Source organism: Gorilla gorilla, chromosome 1 (genome assembly GCF_029281585.2).
Source record: "Gorilla gorilla gorilla isolate KB3781 chromosome 1, NHGRI_mGorGor1-v2.1_pri, whole genome shotgun sequence".
NCBI classification, from domain to species: Eukaryota; Metazoa; Chordata; class Mammalia; order Primates; family Hominidae; genus Gorilla; species Gorilla gorilla.
In genome coordinates this window covers 216,813,790-216,832,852 of record NC_073224.2, presented here as the reverse complement: position 1 = coordinate 216,832,852, position 19,063 = coordinate 216,813,790, and the positions used below count along the sequence as shown (strand labels likewise).

Sequence of the window (19,063 nt, the reverse complement as noted above, 5' to 3'; positions counted from 1 at the left end):
ACGTAAGCTTATGTGGATGCATTTGGGGGATGGCAAGTTCTCTGGTTTGGTTAGAATGCATGAGACTTGCATGAGAGAGACGATTTTAGGTAGAACACCAACCTAACCCTAAGTCACACTGAATCAAACAGTGAGATAATGATTTCCTTTCCAGTTTTCATTATGAAGAAAAGTCTCGGCTAGGTGCTTGCTTGTCTTTCAAACGCTAACACTTGCTGATCTCACTTTTTAACACAAAACACCGGCTCAGATCTGTCAGTGGGCAACCGAGCTCTGGTTGAAACGCAGTAACACGAGCTGGGCGTGGTGGCTTATGCCTGTAATCCCAGCACTTTGGGAGGCCGAAGCAGATGGATCATCTGAGGTCAGGAGTTTGAGACCAGCCTGGCCAACATGGTGAAACCGTGTCTCTACTAAAAATACAAAAATGAGCTGCACATGGTGGCGGGTGCCTGTAATCCCAGCTACTTGGAAGGATGAGACTGGAGAATCACTTGAACCCGGGAGGTGGAAGTTGCAGTGACCCAAGATCGTGCCACTGCACTCCAGTCTGGGTGACAAGAGCAAAACTCTGTCTCAAAAAAAAAAAAAAAAAATGAGCAATGGACATGGTCAGAGCCAGGCTTGGCAGGGCTGGCTTCGGCCTCTGGGTACAGGATGAGAGGGGAGACTAGGGGCTAGGGCAGGAGTGGGGAGACTCAGAGTGAACAGCACAGGGCCAGGGAGGAACCACAGTAGAACCAACTGAAATAGAAGACTCTAGAAAGGGATGGTTCTAGAGCCCCATCAGCCCGTGTCACTACGTGCTACCTGGTAGACCTGGTGTGTACAGATTTCTTTTCCAGAGGCAATCTTTCAGCCTCTGATCCTCTTCCTGGCTCCTAGGCACCTTTCTGTTACGACTTACTATGAACATTCAATAGGCTGTGACTGGGTTTTACTGAGGTAAAAGGTAACATCGGCAGAGGCCAGCCCGCCTCGGCCTCATTAGCTGGGGGAACTCGAAGTACAGTCAGACAGGGTGGGGCAAATTGACTCATGCCTCCTCATTCTGTGTTTCTTCATGGGAAAATTCCGATGTCTGCTTGACCGCCTGTGGTGATTCATTTTATTCCATATGATGAACATCTGATTTTCTAGGACCTTCATCTTCATTTCACTGAACAATAGCCTTTGGAGGATCTCGTCCTGGAGGGCAAAGCAGGCATGTGTTCTATTGACTTCTTTTGTGTTCACGGCCTTGTTGTTCTTGGAGTCATTTTCAGAAGTCTTTGGTTTCTCTTCCTCCTTTTAAGCTCCCCAGCACCAGGAAAAGGGGAAAGTTGGTTAATAATGATAATCCCTTCCTTGCTTGAACACCTGCTCTGTGCCAGGTGGTTTACAAACATTATCTTAATAGATTCTCACAACTGCCTGCAAGGGGAGCATCATTGCCTCATTTTGTGGAGACTTGGGACCCAGTAATGGGAAGTCACTTTCTTTTTTTTTCTTTTTTTTTTTTTTGAGACGGAGTTTCACTCTTGTTGCCCAGGCTGGAGTGCAATGGTGTGATCTTGGCTCACTGCAACCTCCACCTCCCAGGTTCAAACGATTCTCCTGCCTCAGCCTCCAGAGTAGCTGGGATTACAGGCACGTGCCACCACACCCAGCTAACTTTTTGTATTAGTAGAATTTTTTTGTATTTGTATTTGTAATTATTAGTAGAGACAGGGTTTCACCATGTTGACCAGGCTGGTCTCGAACTCCCGACCTCAGGTGATCTGCCCGCTTTGGCCTCCCAAGGTGCTGGGATTACAGGCGTGAGCCACCAGGCCCAGCTGGGAGGTCACTTTCTCAGCATCATACAGTCTCAAATTCCCGAATCCTCCACTTGCCTTTGGTTCATAGGAATGCATGAGATGGCCCGCTAATCTGCCAGTCGCAGTGGACATAAAGCCCTTAGCCTAAATATATCTATCTCCAGAGCCCGTTTTTCCAACATGCCTCTCTGAGCATTTTGTCAGGCTCAGTATGATCTCAAACTGCGAAGTCTCAGTGGTCTCATGACATGCTTTTATCTCTATGATCCTCATCTCTCCCTCCCCTGGTTAATAACACTTTTTTTTTTCTTTTTGGATTCAGCTACAAACTAATGGTCTTTAAAAATATTTAAAAATTAAACCAGGTGTGGTGGCTCATGGCTGTAATCCCAGCACCTTCGAAGGCCGTGGCAGGAGGATCGCTTGAGCCCAGGAGTTTGAAACCAGCCTGGGAAACATGGTAAAGTCCCGTCTCCACAAAAACTAGAAAAAATTAGCCCTGTGCACACCTGTAGTCCCAGCTACTTGGGAGGCTGAGGTGGAAGGATCACCTGAGCCCAGGGAGGTTGAAGCTGCAGTGAGCCATAGTTGTGCCACTGCATCCAGCCTGGGCCACAGAGCGAGACCCTGTCTCAAAAAACTAAATACATAAAAAAAAAAAAATGGTTAACTGAAAAAATTCAACATATCAGGCATGCAAAAAAGGTAAATAATACAATAAATACTCATATTCCCATATCAACTTAAGAAATAAAATATCATAAATATAACTAAAGTTCCCTGTGGACTCTCACACCCACAGCGTCCTCCTCCCTCCCTGAATATCATCACCTTAACTGTAATCCTGCATTTAAAATTTATTTTTCCATGCATTTCTTTATAAAGTAGTTCTCAATGGGAGGCATTCTGCCTTCCCCAGGGGACATTTGGCAATATCTGGAAATACTTTGGATTGTCATGAAATGGCAGGTGTGCTACTTGGCATCTCATGGGTAGGGGCCGGGGTGGCCGCTAAGCTAACAATGCACAGGTGACAGGCGAGCCTCCCACAGTGGAGAATTATCTGGCCCAAAATGTCAATAGTGCCAAGGTTGAGGCATCCTGCCTTAAAATACTTTCACTGCACACACACATCCATAAATAAGATAGGCTATTGTTTTGCCTTTTTTTTTTTTTTTTTTTTTTTTGAGACAGAGTCTCACTCTGTCACCCAGGCTGTAGTACAGTGGCATGCTCACTGCAGCCTCAACTTCTCGGGCTCAGGTGATTCTCCCACCTCAGTCTCCTGAGTAGCTGAGACTACAGGCATGCACCACCACGCCTGGCTCATTTTTGTATTTTTTGTAGAGATGGGGTTTCCTCATGTTGCCCGGGCTATTCTCAAACTCCTGGCCTCAAGTGGTCGTTGACCTGCCTCGGCATCCTAAAGTGCAGGGATTATAGGTGTGAGCCACTGTGCCAGGCTGTTTTGCATGGTTTTTTGCTTTTTATTTTTGTTTTTAGATGGAATCTTGCTCTGTTGCCCAGGCTGGAGTGCAGTGGCATGATCTCAGCTCACTGCAACCTCAGTCCCCTGGGTTCAAGTGATTCTCCTGCCTCAGCCTCCTGAGTAGCTGGTATTACAGGTGTGTGTCACCACACCCCGCTAATTTTTGTATTTTTAGTAGAGACGGGGTGTTACCATGTTGGCCAGGCTGATCTTGAACTCCTGACTTCAAGTGATCCACCTGCCTCAGCCTCCCAAAGTGCTGGGATTGCAGGCGTGAGCCACTGCGCCCAGCCTAGCATGTTTTTTAACATTAAATGAAAGATGTCATAATCTATGTACATTTCTGCTGTCTTCATTATTCTATTTTAGATACGTATCTATGTTCGTCCATGTTAATTTTTTTTGATTTTTTTCACATTAAAGTAGTTGTTACTCTTGCCAAAGCATGTTGACATCAAACATGAAATAGGAGAGTCTGGGGTCGTCCTGATTTAACAGCTGAGGTGAGGCAACTGAGGCCTCGTGGAGGGAAGTGATTTACCCAGCACCACCTAAGAGGAAGCTGTAGAGTGGTGGTTTAGACCAGTCTTGGATTCCCCAGTCTTGCCCCATTATTTCGTCACCTACCCTGTTCCCTACCCACCTAATCTAGCTGCAAATATCCCCTATCCCTCAGCTGAAGCCAAGCCCCCTCTTGTGCTCACCTGCTGGGGCTCTGGGAGGGTGAGTTTGTGTTCATACTTGACCAACCAGTTGCTAAGCAACAGCAGAAGGAATAGGAACCCAAACAAGGCTGGCTTATAGCTCATCAGCCAAGCTGCCACTGCTCCTATGGTGCCTGCGGAGGCAAGTATCCCATGGAGACTCCTAAAGAGCAATATCAGTTCTGCCAGCATTATGGCGTGGAGGCACACAGGCCCCAGGACCCTGCCCCAGGCCCCTCCATGACAAGAGTCACGGCCACCCACTCCTCTGAGTCATAGCCAGCTCCCTCCCCCCACCCAGCTGCCGCATAACAATAATAATAACTCCTCCTTTGTCTGAAGCACCCACTATGTGCCAGACTCTTTGACAGGCAGTTTGAAAGCATTATCTCATGATGTCCTCACAATAGCCAGGTGATGTAGGCCTCCTCATTCATTCACCAGTACTTCTGGGCCTCGCTACCAGCAAAAAAAAATGGCCAATACAGAGCCCCTACCATCATAGGGGCAGAGAAAAGCTATCCAAACTTAGACATAACTGCTTTCACAGTTATACTAGCCCATCTATTGGTCACCTGATACTTTAGGGAAAGGTAACTTTGTTTAATATAATATGTAATATTGATTAGGTTTTGGACTCTGTACAGTTAGACATTAATTTTTTATTTATTATTATTTTATTTTATTTTTGAGACAAGGTCTCACTGTGTTGCCCAGGTTGGAGTGCAGTGGTGTGATTGTGGCTCACTGAAGCCTCCAACTCCTGGGCTCAAGTGATCCTCCTGCCTCAGCCTCCCGAGTAGCTAAGACTACAGGCATGTGCCACTACGCCCAGCTAATTAAAAAAATAAAATTATTTTTTTAGAGACAAGGTCTTGCTATATTGCCCAGGCTGGTCTCAAACTCCTAGCCTCAAGCAATTCTCCCTCCTGGAGACATTAACTTTTATTATTTTATTTTATTTATTTATTTTCTTTTTTGAGACAGACTCTCACTCTGTTGCCCAGGCTGGAGTGCACTGGCACCATCTTGGCTCCCTGCAACCTCTGCCTCCCAGGTTCAAGCGACTTTCCTGCCTTAGCCTCCCAAGTAGTTGGGATTACAGGCACGCACCACCACACCCACCTAATTTTTGTATTTTTAGTAGAGACAGGGTTTCACCATGTTGGTCAGGCTGGTCTCGAACTCCTGACCTCAAATGATCTGCCCACCTCGGCCTCCCAAAGTGCTGGGATTACAGGTGTGAGTCCCCGTGCCCGGTGAAGACATCAGCTTTTAAAAAATGCTAGCCGGGCACGGTGGCTCAGGCCTGTAATCCCAGCACTTTGGGAGGCTGAGGCGGGTGGACCACCCCAGACCAGCCTGGCCAACATGGTGAAACCCCATCTCTACCAAAAATACAAAAATTAGCCAGGCATGGTTGCGGGCACCTGTCATCTCAGCTACTTGGGAGGCTGAGGCAGGAGAATTGCTGGAACCCAAGAGGCAGAGGTTGCAGTGAGCCGAGATCGCGCCACTGCACTCCAGCCTGGGCGACAATAGTAAGACTCCTCAAAAAAAAAAGCATACATTGCTATAGTAATTCCACTTTTGGATATTCCCAAAGAATTGAAAGCAGAGTCTTGAAGAGATATTTGTAGACCAATGTTCACAGCAGCATTATTCACAATAGCCAAAATGTGGAAGTAACCCAAGTGTCCATCCACAGATGAATGGATAATAAAACGTTATATACACGCAATATTACCAGCCTTAAAAAGGAAGGAAATTCTAACATGTTACAACATAGATGAACCTTGAGGACATTAAGCTAAGTGAAATAAGTCAGTCACAAAAAAAACAAATACCGTATGATTCCACTTACATGAGCTATCTCCAATAGTCAAATTCATAGAGGCAAAGCGTAGAATGGTGGCTGCCAGGGTCTGGAAGGAGGGGCAAATGTAGTCATTGTTTAATGTGTACAGAATTTTGCAAGATGAAAATAATTCTGGAGATTGTTTATGCAACGATGTGAATGCATCTAACACTACTAAACAGTATACTCAAAATGGTTAGGATCGTAAATTTTATGTTATGTGTATTTTATCACAATAAAAACATCTGATATGAATTAGTTATTTCTGGGGAAAAAACGGGTAAGTGCCACCACATCTGGCTAATTTTTGTATTTGTAGTAGAGACGGGGTTTCACCGTTGTTGGCCAGGCTGGTCTCGTATTCCTGAACTCAGGTGATCCACCCGCCTCGGCCTCCCAAAGTGCTGGGATTACAGGCATCAGCCACCACACCCGGCCAGGAATTCTTTATGTAAAAATATCAGTTTTAGTGGCTGTGATATTCCAATATAGAATCATGCCTTGCTAGGACCATGCCTCGCTAGGACCATGCCTCGCTGAACGATGGGATACATTCTAAGAAAAGCGCCATTAGGCAATTTCATTGTTGTGTGAACATCATAGAGCATACTTAACACAAACCTAAATGGTATAGCCTACTACACACCTAGGCTATATGGTATAGTGTATTGTTAATAGGCTACAAACCTGTATGGCATATTACTGTACTGAATACTGTAGCAATTCTGTCTAAACATAGAAAAGGTAGAAAAGGTATGGTAAAAATGTGTTATATAATTTTATGGGACCACTATCGTATATGCAGTCTGTTGTTGATGGAAACATTGTTATGCGGTGTATGATTGTATTAAATTGGTTACCACTTGTTGAGGCTTTTTAAAATTTTTATTGTTTTAGAGACAGGGTCTTGCTCTGTTGCCCAGGCTGGAGTGCAGTGGCGTGACCATAGCTCACTGTAGCCTTAAACTCCTGGGCTCAAGCAATCCTTCCACCTCGGCTTCCCAAAATGCTGGGATTACAGATGCAAGTCACTGTGCCTGGCCTTTGTTGGGTTTTTAGGTTAGTTCTCCTTTATCGTTACTACGTATAACCTGAGATACACAGTGTTGAAGTTAAATCTGTACACACACTGAATCTTTCCCTAGAATGCTTTCCTGAAAGTAGAATTACTTGGTCAAAGGGTATGTATGTTTTTAACATCTAATTTCAAGTTTTATCAAACTATTAAATGTGCAAACAAGTCAGATAGAACTACAGGATTTAAAAGAAGCTCCAATCCACTGCCTCACCCCTTTCCACCGTCAAGTTCCAAGCCTTAGAGACAACCAATTCCAACTTTTTTAGCTGTTTCTTCTGTATTTACCTTGATATTTCTAAATAGTATGCTTATATTATTTTTTGATTTCTCAATTTTGACATTATGTATTTTATATATGTATACTTTTTTTGAGATGGAGTCTCGCTCTGTCGCCCAGGCTGGAGTGCAGCGGCGCGATCTCGGCTCACTGCTACCTCCGCCTCCTGGGTTCACGCCATTCTCCTGCCTCGGCCTCCGAGTAGCTGGGACTACAGGCGCCCGCCACCACGCCCGGCCAGTTTTTTTGTATTTTTAGTAGAGACGGGGTTTCACCATGTTAGCCACGACGGTCTTGATCTCCTGACCTCGTGATCTGCCCGCCTCGGCCTCCCTAAGTGCTGGGATTACAGGCGTGAGCCACCGCGCCTGGCCAACATTATGTATTATATTTTTATGGTGAAAGATAATTTAGCTCCCAAGCAGCACCTCCCCCAACAACCTCCCTACTTGCCTAAATCCTTAAAACCTTCTCATCTTTCTCCCCACAAACTTTCTTTTTTCTCCATTCTCTTAATGTAATTCTATCACTTTGGTTAAAACAATATTCACTGCTCGGCGGGGCGCGGTGGCTCACACCTGTAATCCCTGCACTTTGGGAGGCCGAGGTGGGAGGATCACCTGAGGTCAGGAGTTGGAGACAAGCCTAGCCAACATGGCGAAACCCTGTTTCTACTAAAAATACAAAAATTAGCCAGGCATGGTGGCACACGCCTGTAATCCCAGCTACCGGGGAGGCTGAGGCAGGAGAATCGCTTGAACTTGGGAGGCAGAGGTTGCATTGAGTCAAGATTGCACCCCTGCACTCCAGCCTGAGCAACAGAGCAAGACTGTCTCAAAAAAAAAAAAAAGAAGAAAACAAACAAACAAACAAAAGAAAAGAAAAAATAAATAAAACAATATTCACTGCTTATGTTTTTATGGTCATGTTAATACAGTTCACAGCTGAGCCATATACTCATGAGCCATATACTATGATTATATTTTCTTTCTTTTTCTTTTCTCTTTTTTGTTTAGAAACGCAGTTTCACTATGTTGCTCAGGCTGGGCTTGAACTCCTAGGCTCAAGTGATTCTCCCACCTCAGTCTCCCGAGCAGCTGGTACTACAAGTGCATGCCACGCCACTCGGATACATTTTCTTTCTTGCATAGCTTTTACTTTTTTTCCTTTCTACATTTGATTGCCTTTTTGTCTGTTTGCTTAGTTTTTTACAAAAAACAACTTTACTGAAGTACTACAGTTACATGAAATATACCTGTTTTACATGGATAGTTCATAGAGTTTTGACAAATATATACACCTATGTAACCATCACCCCAATCAAGATATAAAACATTTCCATCACCCCCAGCAAGTTCTTTCTTGCTCTTTTGCAGTCAACCCCCGACCCCCATCTCAGGCAAGGGCTGATTGGAGTCTATTACTGGAGATTAGTTTTACCAGTTCTTGAACTTCATGTAAATGGAACAATTTTTTGACAATTTCACTTCGAAGAGACAGACTATTAAAAAGACAATTGTTTGTGTAATAAGTACACGCATGCTAAAAGTACACGACCTGTTCAGTTTTGGGTTAGCAAGGGATTCCTCGAAAAATTAAAAGAATAAACCGCTACTATCATTATTAGAAAGAATTAACCTGGAGTAGAAAGAGGTGTTATGTGGATGGGGATGGGGGACATGAAGGATGGGGGACATGGGGGATGGGGGACATGGGGGATGGGAGAAGCGCAAGACATGGAGTGCGAATGGGGTTGGGGTCCAGCCAGAAGGAAAAGCATGAACAAAGGCTTGGAGACAAGAGCAATTCCGTCCGGACTCAAACCTGGATTTCCTAACTTGTCTCCATTTTACTACCATCGAAACTGCTGTGCTCTCCAAGTTTTTTGCCCAGTCCAAGTAGGGCAATTATGAATAAGTAAGACGCTCTACCAACATATTTCAGTGTTTTCCCCCATTAGACTGTAAGTTCTTTGAAAGCTAGAACTTCATAATGTAACCCTTGTTACGTAGTAGGCAAGCATTGATAAATACTGGTTGAATTAACGAATAATTGGGTGAGTGAATGAACGAACGCACGCATGCAAACCCGCAAGTCCCTGGAGGAAATGGTCACCTTCGGAGGTTTAGTCTGGCCCAGAAGCCCTAAGACCACAGACTGTGCCAGGTCCCACTCCGAACGCCGGGGAGACGCTCTAGGCAAGCTACACGTTCTTAGCTGCGGTGCCACTCTAGCCGCGAGAACGCCGCTCTATGGCTGCGGGGGAGGGGCGGGGCTCGTGGGCGTCTCCGACCCTTTTTGTCCCGGCGCGGCGGGAGCGCGCTTGGCGCGTGCGTACGCGACGGCGGTTGGCGGCGCGCGGGTAGCGTGAAGCGAGGCGAGGCAAGGCATTTCGGACCCACGGAGCGACAGACCGAGCGGCCCCTACGGCCGTCGGCGGCCCGGCGGCCCGAGATGTTATCTGGGAAGAAGGCGGCAGCCGCGGCGGCGGCGGCTGCAGCGGCAGCAGCCGGGACGGAGGCTGGCCCTGGGACAGCAGGCGGCTCCGAGAACGGGTCTGAGGTGTCCGCGCAGCCCGCGGGCCTGTCGGGCCCAGCCGAGGTCGGGCCGGGGGCGGTGGGGGAGCGCACACCCCGCAAGAAAGAGCCTCCGCGGGCCTCGCCCCCCGGGGGCCTGGCGGAACCGCCGGGGTCCGCAGGGCCTCAGGCCGGCCCTACTGTCGTGCCTGGGTCTGCGACCCCCATGGAAACTGGAATAGCAGAGACTCCGGAGGGGCGTCGGACCAGCCGGCGCAAGCGGGCGAAGGTAAGGCTCGACCCTTCCCTCAAACGACACCGCCTGGTGCCGAGCTTCCCCGAGGCTGCTCCGCCCTCCCCCGCCGCCGCCCGGTCTTGGGCCCTGCGACCACTCAGACCTCCCCTTGTATCGCTGCGCACGCCACGTCCCCTCTAGCTGGACGGGTGGGGTGAGAAAGGAAAAGTCTTTGCCGGTGTTGACTGCGGTCTTTGTGCTGGGTCCCGAGCGACGTGGGAAGGGGCATCGATGATTGCTGGGAGGGGTATTTTATTCCTTAGGTCTTTCTTGCACACCTTTTCATTTTCTTGACTGGAAAATGGCTCCCTGACGTGGGGTTACGGTTGGCGTTCTTGGAGACCTCACTTGTTTGTTCACAGATAGGTCTGGAAGCTGTTCGGCGATATTGATGGCGTTTCAGCTGGGTGCACGAGGGGGCTGTAGGTTGATGCTGAAGAAATCGCCTTAGCCGGGGAGATGGAAAGAAAGGGTCGTTTTTGCTTTTGTTTTTGTTTGAACAAAACCCTGCTGTGTGGTAGGAGTTCTAGTCTTTTTTTTTTTCTTTTTTGAAATCCTCTCAGCGATCTTTTGGCGCAGAATTTTGCAGATGAGGAAGCTGCTGATTGAGAGAGCAAATAATAGTCAAAATGCAAATATATGGGAAGGAAAAGATTTGACTCCAAACAGTATATACAGACAGTGACTGCCTCAAATGTCTGTGTCCTAGATGCTATATTCAGCGTGTCACCAACATTACTTTTTTTTTTTTTTTTTTTGCTAAATACCAACGGGCAGGTATTGGTAGCCCTATTTTAGGAATGAGTAAACTGAGGCACACAATTTAAGCAACTTGCCTAAAGTCACAAAGCTAAATAAGTGATGGAAGTGGAATGTAATTCCCACATTCATGTTGTTACAGGGTTATCATCAGCCCTTGAAACAAAGGACCACATGGGACACTGTGTGCAGGTCACTGGGGCAGTATTAGGGCGCAGACTTTAGACTTGGGCCTTTTCTGGAGATTTAATGGTCTAGTTGGAAAAAGCAACCTGGATATATATGTGCGTGTAGTCAACATTTAAATAAAAATTCGCAGATTATATAATTTATGCCTGAAAAAATTTTCTACATAATTTTTAAGTGTGAATACCAAGTCAGTGTGTATGGGGAGCTTCTTGAGATGAGTATTACCCTGTCTGAGTGCCCTCATATTTATCTGCCTACTTGAGCCAACTAGAGAGTTGGCCAGAGTAGAGTAGAGGAGAGAGTATAACCAGTGCTGGATGAAAGACCGTTTTGGAGGCAAGACTTTCTGGAGCTTTTACCAAAGCATGGGTTAGAAAAGCATAGAGGTTGGTGACACCAGCCCTCAGAAATGAAATAAAGGGCAGAAGTCAAGAGTGTTATTTTACGATTTCAATAGACAGGTGGCCAGAAGCCACGTATAAGATGTTTTTAAAAACAGATTTATTGGCTGGGCACAGTGGCTCACTCCTGTAATCCCTGCACTTTGGGAGGCCAAGGCGGGTGGATCACCTGAGGTCAGGAGTTCGAGACCAGCCTGGCCAACATGATGAAACCCCCGTCTCTACTAAAAATACAAAAAATTAGCTGGGCATGGTGGCGGGCGCCTGTAATCCCAGCTACTCAGGAGGCTGAGTTAGGGAGAATTGCTTGAACCCGGGAGGCAGAGGTTGCAGTGAGCCGAGATCGTGCCACTGCACTTCAGCCTGGGCAACAAGAGCGAACTGTCTAAAAGCAAACAAAAAAACAGGCTTATTGGGATAATGCATGTATAATAATATTCACCATTTTAAAATCTATGATTCAGTGGTTTTTAGCATATTTAAAAGATTGTACAGCCAACACCACAATTGATTTTAGAACCTTTTCATCATCCCCAAAGACATCTGTATCATTAGCAGTCACTCCCAGTCCTCCCTACCCCCAGTCCCTGGCAACCACTAATCTACTCTTTGTCTATGGATTTGTCTATTCTGAACATTTTATATAAAATCTTATGTAGCCTTTTGTATTTGGCTTTAGCATGTTTTCAGGGTTCATTCACGTTGTAGTGCTTTCATTCAGTACTTGATAACTCTTTATGGCTGAATAATATTCCATTGTATGTATATACCAAATTTGGTTTATCCATTCATCATTTGATGCACATTGGGGTTTGTTTCCAAGTCTTGGCTATTTTACATAATGCTGCTGTGAACATTAATGTACAGTTTATTTTGTGAATATGTTTTCAGTTCTCTTGGGTGTGGGCCTAGGAATTCCTGGGTTTTACGTTAATTCTAGGTTTTACTTTTGAAGTATAGCCAAAGTTTCCCATAGCAGCTGCACCATTTTACATTCCCGTTAGTAAATATATGAGGGTTCCAGTTTCTCCAATGTTCTTCTTCCTTTTTTTTTTTTTTTTTTTTTTTGAGATGGGGTTTCGCTCTTGTTGCCCAGGCTGGCGTGCAGTGGCGTGACCTCGGCTCAGTGCAACATCTGCCTCCGAGGTTCAAGTGATTCTCCTGCCTCAGCGTCCCGAGTAGCTGGGATTATAGGCATGCACCACCATGCCCGGCTAACTTTGTATTGTGTTTTTAGTAGAGATGGGGTTTCTCCATGTTAGTCAGGCTGTTTCAAACTCCTGACCTCAGGTGATCTGCCCACCTCAGCCTCCCAAAGTGCTGGGATTACAGGCATGAGCCGCTGCGCCCGGCCTCCTTCTTCTTTTTTTTTTTTTTTTTTTTTTTTTGCTGAGACAGTCTCTCTCTGTCACCACCCTGGCTGGAGTGCAGTGATGTGATCTCGGCTTACTGCAGCCTCCTCCTCCTGGGTTCAAGCGATTCTCCTGCCTTAGCCCACCGAGTAGCTGGGATTACAGGCACCTGCCACCACCTCTGGCCAGTTTTTGTATTTTTAGTAGAGACAGGGTTTCACCATGTTGGCCAGGATGGTCTTAAACTCCTGGCCTCAAGCCATCCACCCACATCGGCCTCCCAAAGTGCTGGGATTACAGGTGGAGCCACCTTGTCGAGCCTCCATATCCTTCTTGACATTTAATATTGTTTGTCTTTTACTGTAGCCATCCTATTGGGGGTGAAGTGGTATCTCATTGTGGTTTTGATATGCAGTTCCCTAATGACTAATGACGTTGGGCATCTTTTCATGTGTTTATTAGCCATTTTTATATTTTTGTTGAAATGACTATTCAAATCCTTGGCTCATTTTTAAAAATTGAGTTGTCTTCATCATTTTCTAGTAAGAGTTCTTTACATATTCTGGTTACGGAAATTTGTGATTTTGATGAGACCCAATTTATTCTTTTGTTCCCTTTACTTCTGGTGTTATATCTAATAAACCATTGCCTTATCCAATGTCATGAGGATTTACTCCTATGTTTTCTTCTAAGAGTTTTTTAGTTTTAGCTCTTGCATTTATGTTGATGATCTTTTCTCAGTTAATTTTTGTATATGGTGTGAGGTAGGGGTTCAGTTTCATTATTTTGCATGTTGTTCCAGCACAGTTTATTGAAGACTATTCTTTCTCTCAACGAATAGTTGGCACCCTCATTGATTGACTATAAATCTAAGAGTTTATTTCTGGACTCTCAACTCTATTCCATTGATCTATTATATATTTCCGTCCATTCCAGTACCACACTATCCTGATTACTTTAGTTTCATAATAAATTTTGAAATTAGGAAGTGTTCCTCAACTTTGTTCTTCTTTTGCAAGATTGTTTTGGCTGTTCTGAATGCTTTGCGTTTCCATATGAATTTTAGGACCAGCTTGTCAGTTTCTGCAAAAAGGGCTGCTGGGATTCTAGTTGTGATTGTGTTGAATCTGCAGATTGTAAGTTTGGGGCACACTATTAGATTTTACTGTTACTTTTTAAGCTATCTCCTACAAGAAAGATTTCTTTTTTTAGCTAACTGATTAATTTTTTGGAGGCAGGTTCTCACTCTGTCACCCATGCTGGAGTGCAGTGGCTCAATCATAGCTCACTGCAGCCTCAACCTCCCAGGCTCAGGTGATGCTCTTATCTCAGCCTCCTGAGTAGCTGGGACTACAGCTGTACACAACCATGCCTGGCTAATTTTTTATTTTTTGTAGAAATGGCTTCTTCCTGTGTTGCCCCAGCTGGCCTCGAACTTCTGGGCTCAATCATTCCTCCTGCCTCAGCCTCCCAAAGGGCTGAGATTACAGACATGAGCCACCTCACCCAACCAAGATTTTTTTCTTTGTAATCCTCCTGTGTTTATTTTAACTCATCTTACTTACCCTGTTTTTTAATCCCCCATTGTAATTAGCTCTTAAACTTTCAGGAAAAAAATTAGTTATGTGTTTGTTTGGGGCAGCAACTACTAGGAAGCTAGCAACTAGCCAGTCTTGGGATCCAGAGGAAACAGACTTTAGAGGATAGAGTATCCATTTAAGGAATAAAAAGCAAGCTGAGGCCAGTATAGACAGGCCGTGCTTCAGTAGTTCTTCAGTGTATGCAAGGAAAAAAGTGCATGTATTTTATGACTTGGGAGCTTATCCAATTTTGAGGACTGTACTTTAACAAAATTATATCATTACATAATTAAAATTATGTTTAGGGTATTGGAAGGAGTTCATGTAATTGAGTGTCCCTGAAGCTTCAGTTTCATTAGTTTCAGAATAAATTCACTTTTGGGCATGTGTATGCTAAAATTATGGCAAAATATTTAAGGTTTTAAATTGGTAAATTGGGTTGGAACTTCACGAACACCATACTCCTTTAGGAATGGTGGCCTTGAGCTAGGCCATGAAATGGCAGAATTTAGAAAAGTGTTCTGGAAAAGGGTGGACTTTTTGGAGTTTAAGTATTTCATCTTCCTCTGATTCATTTTCCTCAGGTAAATAGGCCCTACCTTGTAAAGTTTAGATATAATATAAACAAAATGCTTATTGCAGTGTTTGGCATATAATTAGTAGGTGACCAGTAATTAAGGTACTACCAGTGGAGAAAAGGAAGTGGTTTGAGAAGCATCAGGGAATCCAGAGTGGACAACTGAATGTTGAGAACAATGGACAAATGAATTTAATTAGAAACAGGAATCATCTAGGAACAAGATAGATTGAAGGGACCAGTAGTGTTGGGGTTGTAGAGTTGTGTCCAGGTTGTAGTGAGCATTAGATTCTTGCTGTCCAATATGGTAGCCTGTAGCCACATGTGGCTATTAAGTTTAAATTGAAATTAAAAACAGTTTCTTCAGTCACATTAGCTACATTATAAGTGCTCAGTATAGCACATGTTGAAGCCACAGAATTGGAAGCACAGATAGAGAAGTTTTCCATTATGATAAAAAGTTCTATCAGACAGCCTTGAACTAGATTATGAAGTGCAGACCATAAGTGCTGTGAGACTTCAGAGAAGATGAAAGATTTTTTTTTTTTTTTTTTTTTTTTTTTTTTGAGATGAAGTCTCACTCTTTTCCCTCAGGCTGGAGTGCGATGGTGTGATCTCGGCTCATTGCAACCTCCGCCTCCCGGGTTCAAGCGATTCTTCTGCCTCAGCCCTCAGAGTAGCTGGGATTACAGGCACCTGCCACCATGCCCAGCTAATTTTTGTATTTTCAGCAGAGACGGGTTTCACCATGTTGGTAAGGCTGGTCTAGAACTCCTGACCTCAGGTGATCCACCCACCTCGGCCTCCCAAAGTGCTGGGATTACAGGCATGAGCCACTGCGCCTGGCTGATGTATTTTTTAAATTTAAAATAATTAAGAAATAATCTTCAGAGGAGGTGGACCTTGAATATATGGCATTGGATTAACAGAAAAAGATGGAAGTAGCTTTAGGGAACTTAGAGGTTGGTAGAGCAGCATTGAGGACTTTTTTACTGGTGTGTTAGTGATTAGAATTAAGTTTGAATTCAGGCCAGGCATTGTGGTTCATGCCCATAATCCCAGCACTTTGGGAGGCCAAGGTGGACAGATCGATTGAGCCCAGGAGTTTGATATCAGCCTTGGCAACATGGCAAAACCCTGTTTATACAAAATTATAAAAATTAGCCATGTGTGGTGGCATGCGCCTGTAGTCCTAGCTACTCAGGAGGCTGAGGCAGGGGAATCACTTGAGCCTGGGAGGCAGAGGTTGCAGTGAGCTGAGATCACGCCACTGCTTTCCAGCCTTGGTGACAGTGAGACCCTGTCTTAAAAAAATAAAAACAAAAATAAAAAAGGCAGTTTGAATAGTCAAGGCCAGAGAGTGTATATGCTGGTTTGAAAAATTTGACGTTCATATCTGTTAAGCTATTAGAAAATATCACATAATGGGAAAATTAATCTGGCAGCTTTGCCCTAGATAAAAGGGAGAAAGTTTTTTTTTAATTTTTATTTTTTGTGGTACATAGTAGGTATATGTATTTATGGGGTACATGAGATGTTATGATATAGGAATGCAACGTGAAAGGAAAAAGTTTTGTTTTTTTGTGTGTTTTTGTTTTGTTTTTTGTTTGTTTGTTTGTTTTTTTGAGGCAGTGTCTCACTTTGTCACCCAGGCTGGAGTGCAGTGGCCCGATCATGGCTCACTGCAGCCTTGACCTCCCCGGTTCAAGTGGTCCTCCTGCCATAGCCCCCCCAAGTAGCTGGAACTACAGATGTGCACCACCACCCACAGCTAATTTTTGTAGAGATGGAGTCTCGCTATGTTGCCCAGGCTGGTCTCAAACTCCTTAGATCAAGTGATCTGCTCACCTCAACCTCCCAAAGTGCTAGGATTACAGGTGTGAGCCACCATGCCCCGCCCAAGAAATATTTCTTTATAAAGACTGATGCTTTAAGGAGAATTGAGGAGTGAATGAATCATTGTAATAAGGGTGGGGAGAAGGAAGAGACTAAAGATTTAAATTTGAGAGTCATCAATGTGAAAGTAAGAATAATTACCCTACTCACTCATAGTCTGCCTGTTGGGACATCTTTATGTCCTTGGTTGTAAGTAGTTGTAGAATCTCTGAAGTCTTTGGGGTTTTTACTTAGGGATGAGAGAGTCCCAATCCTTTAGGTTCAAAGTACCCATTCCTTTTCTCAGGGGAATAGTTTTTATTAAAATTTGTATGATTCTTTCAGATGGTTTTAAAACTTTATTAAATGGTCACTTCTTGGCTCTGGGCAATTTTAAAATTATCTGAAAAAAAAACTTTATTAAATGAGGAAAGCCTTTTTATAAAATAAAATTTTAAGCAAAAGTCCCAAAATAAAACACACTACTATTAAGTAGTATTAAGAAGTTAAAATTTATAACATTTATTTTAGTTGTCAGTCTATGAGAAAATGAGGTGAAGCCAAATTTGAGATTGGAAATTAAGCATGATAGTCTTCTTTTAGCCTTAGAATCCATTTTTTTCCCCCAGCGACTAGACCACCAGGGAAGAATCCAATTTTGTTTCTGTATTTTGCTTTGTTTATGAAGTATTGTGGCAGTCTGGTACTGATTTGACAAATTGTGCAAAAGGTAGAAGGTTGGTTTTGTTTGCTGTTTTTTTTTTTTTTTTTTGAGACAGGGTCTCGACTCTGTCACGCAGGCTGGAGTGCAGTGTTTAGATCACAGCTCACTGTAGCCTTGACCGCCCGCTAGGTTCAAGTGATCCACCTCAGCCTCCTTAGTAGCTGGAACTGCAGGTGCATGCCACCACACCAGGCTAAGTTGTTTTATTTTTTTGTAAACACAGGGTTTCCCTGTGTTGCCTAGGCTGGTCTAGAAGTGGGCTCAAATGATCCTACACTTTCTTCCTTCCAAAGTACTGAGATTACAGGCTTGAGCCACCACTCCCAGCCTTTTTTTTTTTTTTTTAAGCTTGCTTTGTCATCTCAGGATGCTCTCAGTTGAACAGACATGGCAGAAGAAACTTCATTCTGAAGTCTACCCCAAATTGAGTTACCCAAGCAGCACAAGTTAATTGTGTTGGTGGTCTCTAAAGGATTAAGATTTGTTTTAACACATGATTGTGTAATACATTTAAAAAATTAAAATTCTAAATCTTGAAGAATCCTAGGGTTCTGTGAAACAGTTTTGTTTTTAATAATACCATCAGATATTATTGCTTCTACCTGTAGGTATTTTTCTAATCTCTTTTGTTGCTAAAGACTAAGAACCCTTTCTAGACCACCCTTTTCCAAGTGTATTCCTTGTTAATTATTTCTTTGTCAAGGCATTGGATTAAACAATGTTGAAAAGATTGTTTTTGATGCAAAACTTAGCAGTACCTTTATTTTCTATTTTTTTGAGACAGGGTCTGTCTCTGTCGCTCAGGCTGGAGCACAGTGGTGCGATCACAGATTGCACCCTTGGCCTCCTGGGCGTAAGCGGTCCTCCTGCCTTGGCATCTGCCTGCCTCGGCCTCCCAAAGTGCTGGGATTACAGGCATGAGCCACCACGCCCAGCCTTCTCAGTACCTTTAATGTGAATTATGACTTTCCTAGAGGGGGCCTGTAAAGATTGCAGTTTCCCAGACTTGATATTGGATCCTTTACTCCTTCAAAGGGTATAGTATCCAATGGAACATCCTTTGGGAAAAACTGAACTACAATAGAAAAGATTTTGTATTAGTCTTTGTTTTTGTCTCAAAATTTGCACATTGTCCAGTTCCATATTAGGTACTTAAGTCATTATTGAATGAATAGGATTGATGGGGCAGAGGATCAAAGGACTGAATCTTTGGGGAAGGGAAGAGTCAAGCACTATTGAGGGGTAAAAGGAGAAAGAAAACTGCATACTATAAAAGTTTATGGTCTATTCTGACTTCTCTCCCCCTTTGAAACTTTTTTTTTTCTCCTTGCTGCATTTTCATCCATTATCCTGAGACCTATTTCCACAGTTTATCTCAGTCAGTTAGGATAAAGTTTAGTATAATATCATCTACATTTCTGGAGTCTTATTGCAAAGACCCTGTATGAGATGGTCACCTGATCAGGATCATTTAATTACAACTAGATTTTCAGCTTTTTAGGGGCAGGGACACAGTCATAATTGTTTTCTCCATTGTACCACGTACTCAGTGTTCCGTATTTGAGTAGGTGAATACAATTATTCATGTAT

The 19,063-nt window shown here is 43.9% G+C and overlaps 2 protein-coding genes across 9 annotated transcripts in view; one reads left to right on the top strand and one right to left on the bottom strand.

Annotated features, from left to right (window-relative positions):
- Positions 1-920: 920 nt before the first annotated feature.
- On the bottom strand, positions 921-9,305 carry TEX46 (testis expressed 46). 5 transcript variants are annotated; one of them, XM_055387468.2, is made up of 4 exons: positions 9,030-9,169; positions 5,857-5,917; positions 3,993-4,126; positions 921-1,287 (listed from the first exon to the last, which is right to left on the bottom strand). In XM_055387468.2, exons 2-4 carry the CDS (start codon positions 5,882-5,884, stop codon positions 988-990), a joined length of 462 nt encoding a protein of 153 aa, XP_055243443.1. In that variant the 5' UTR covers positions 5,885-5,917; positions 9,030-9,169; the 3' UTR covers positions 921-987. The 5 variants fall into 5 exon arrangements, 3 of the variants coding, with proteins under 3 accessions (XP_055243443.1, XP_018893405.1, XP_063557959.1); XR_010132152.1 differs by having other exon boundaries at positions 1,046-1,295; positions 9,030-9,305; XR_010132153.1 differs by lacking the exon at positions 3,993-4,126 and having other exon boundaries at positions 9,030-9,305.
- Positions 9,306-9,494: 189 nt separating this feature from the next.
- KDM1A (lysine demethylase 1A) overlaps positions 9,495-19,063 on the top strand; it is a 64,068-nt gene continuing 54,499 nt past the window's right edge. For 3 of the 4 annotated variants that reach the window (XM_055387461.2, XM_019012465.3, XM_055387459.2), the window contains exon 1: positions 9,530-10,010. In XM_055387461.2, the coding sequence (XP_055243436.2) occupies positions 9,660-10,010 (351 nt within the window). In that variant the 5' untranslated portion in view covers positions 9,530-9,659. Of the gene's footprint in view, positions 10,011-19,063 lie in introns of all 4 variants that reach the window. The other variant, XM_004024869.4, reaches the window with a different exon arrangement.

Bases quoted from the DNA above. Each gene is read 5' to 3' on its own strand.
- TEX46 (XM_019037860.3), bottom strand. From the start codon at position 4,184: ATGCTGGCAGAACTGATATTGCTCTTTAGGAGTCTCCATGGGATACTT. The intron at 1,288-3,992 runs GTGAGCACAAGA...GGAGCTTAAAAG, and splicing joins CCCTCCCAGAGCCCCAGCAG to GAGGAAGAGAAACCAAAGAC.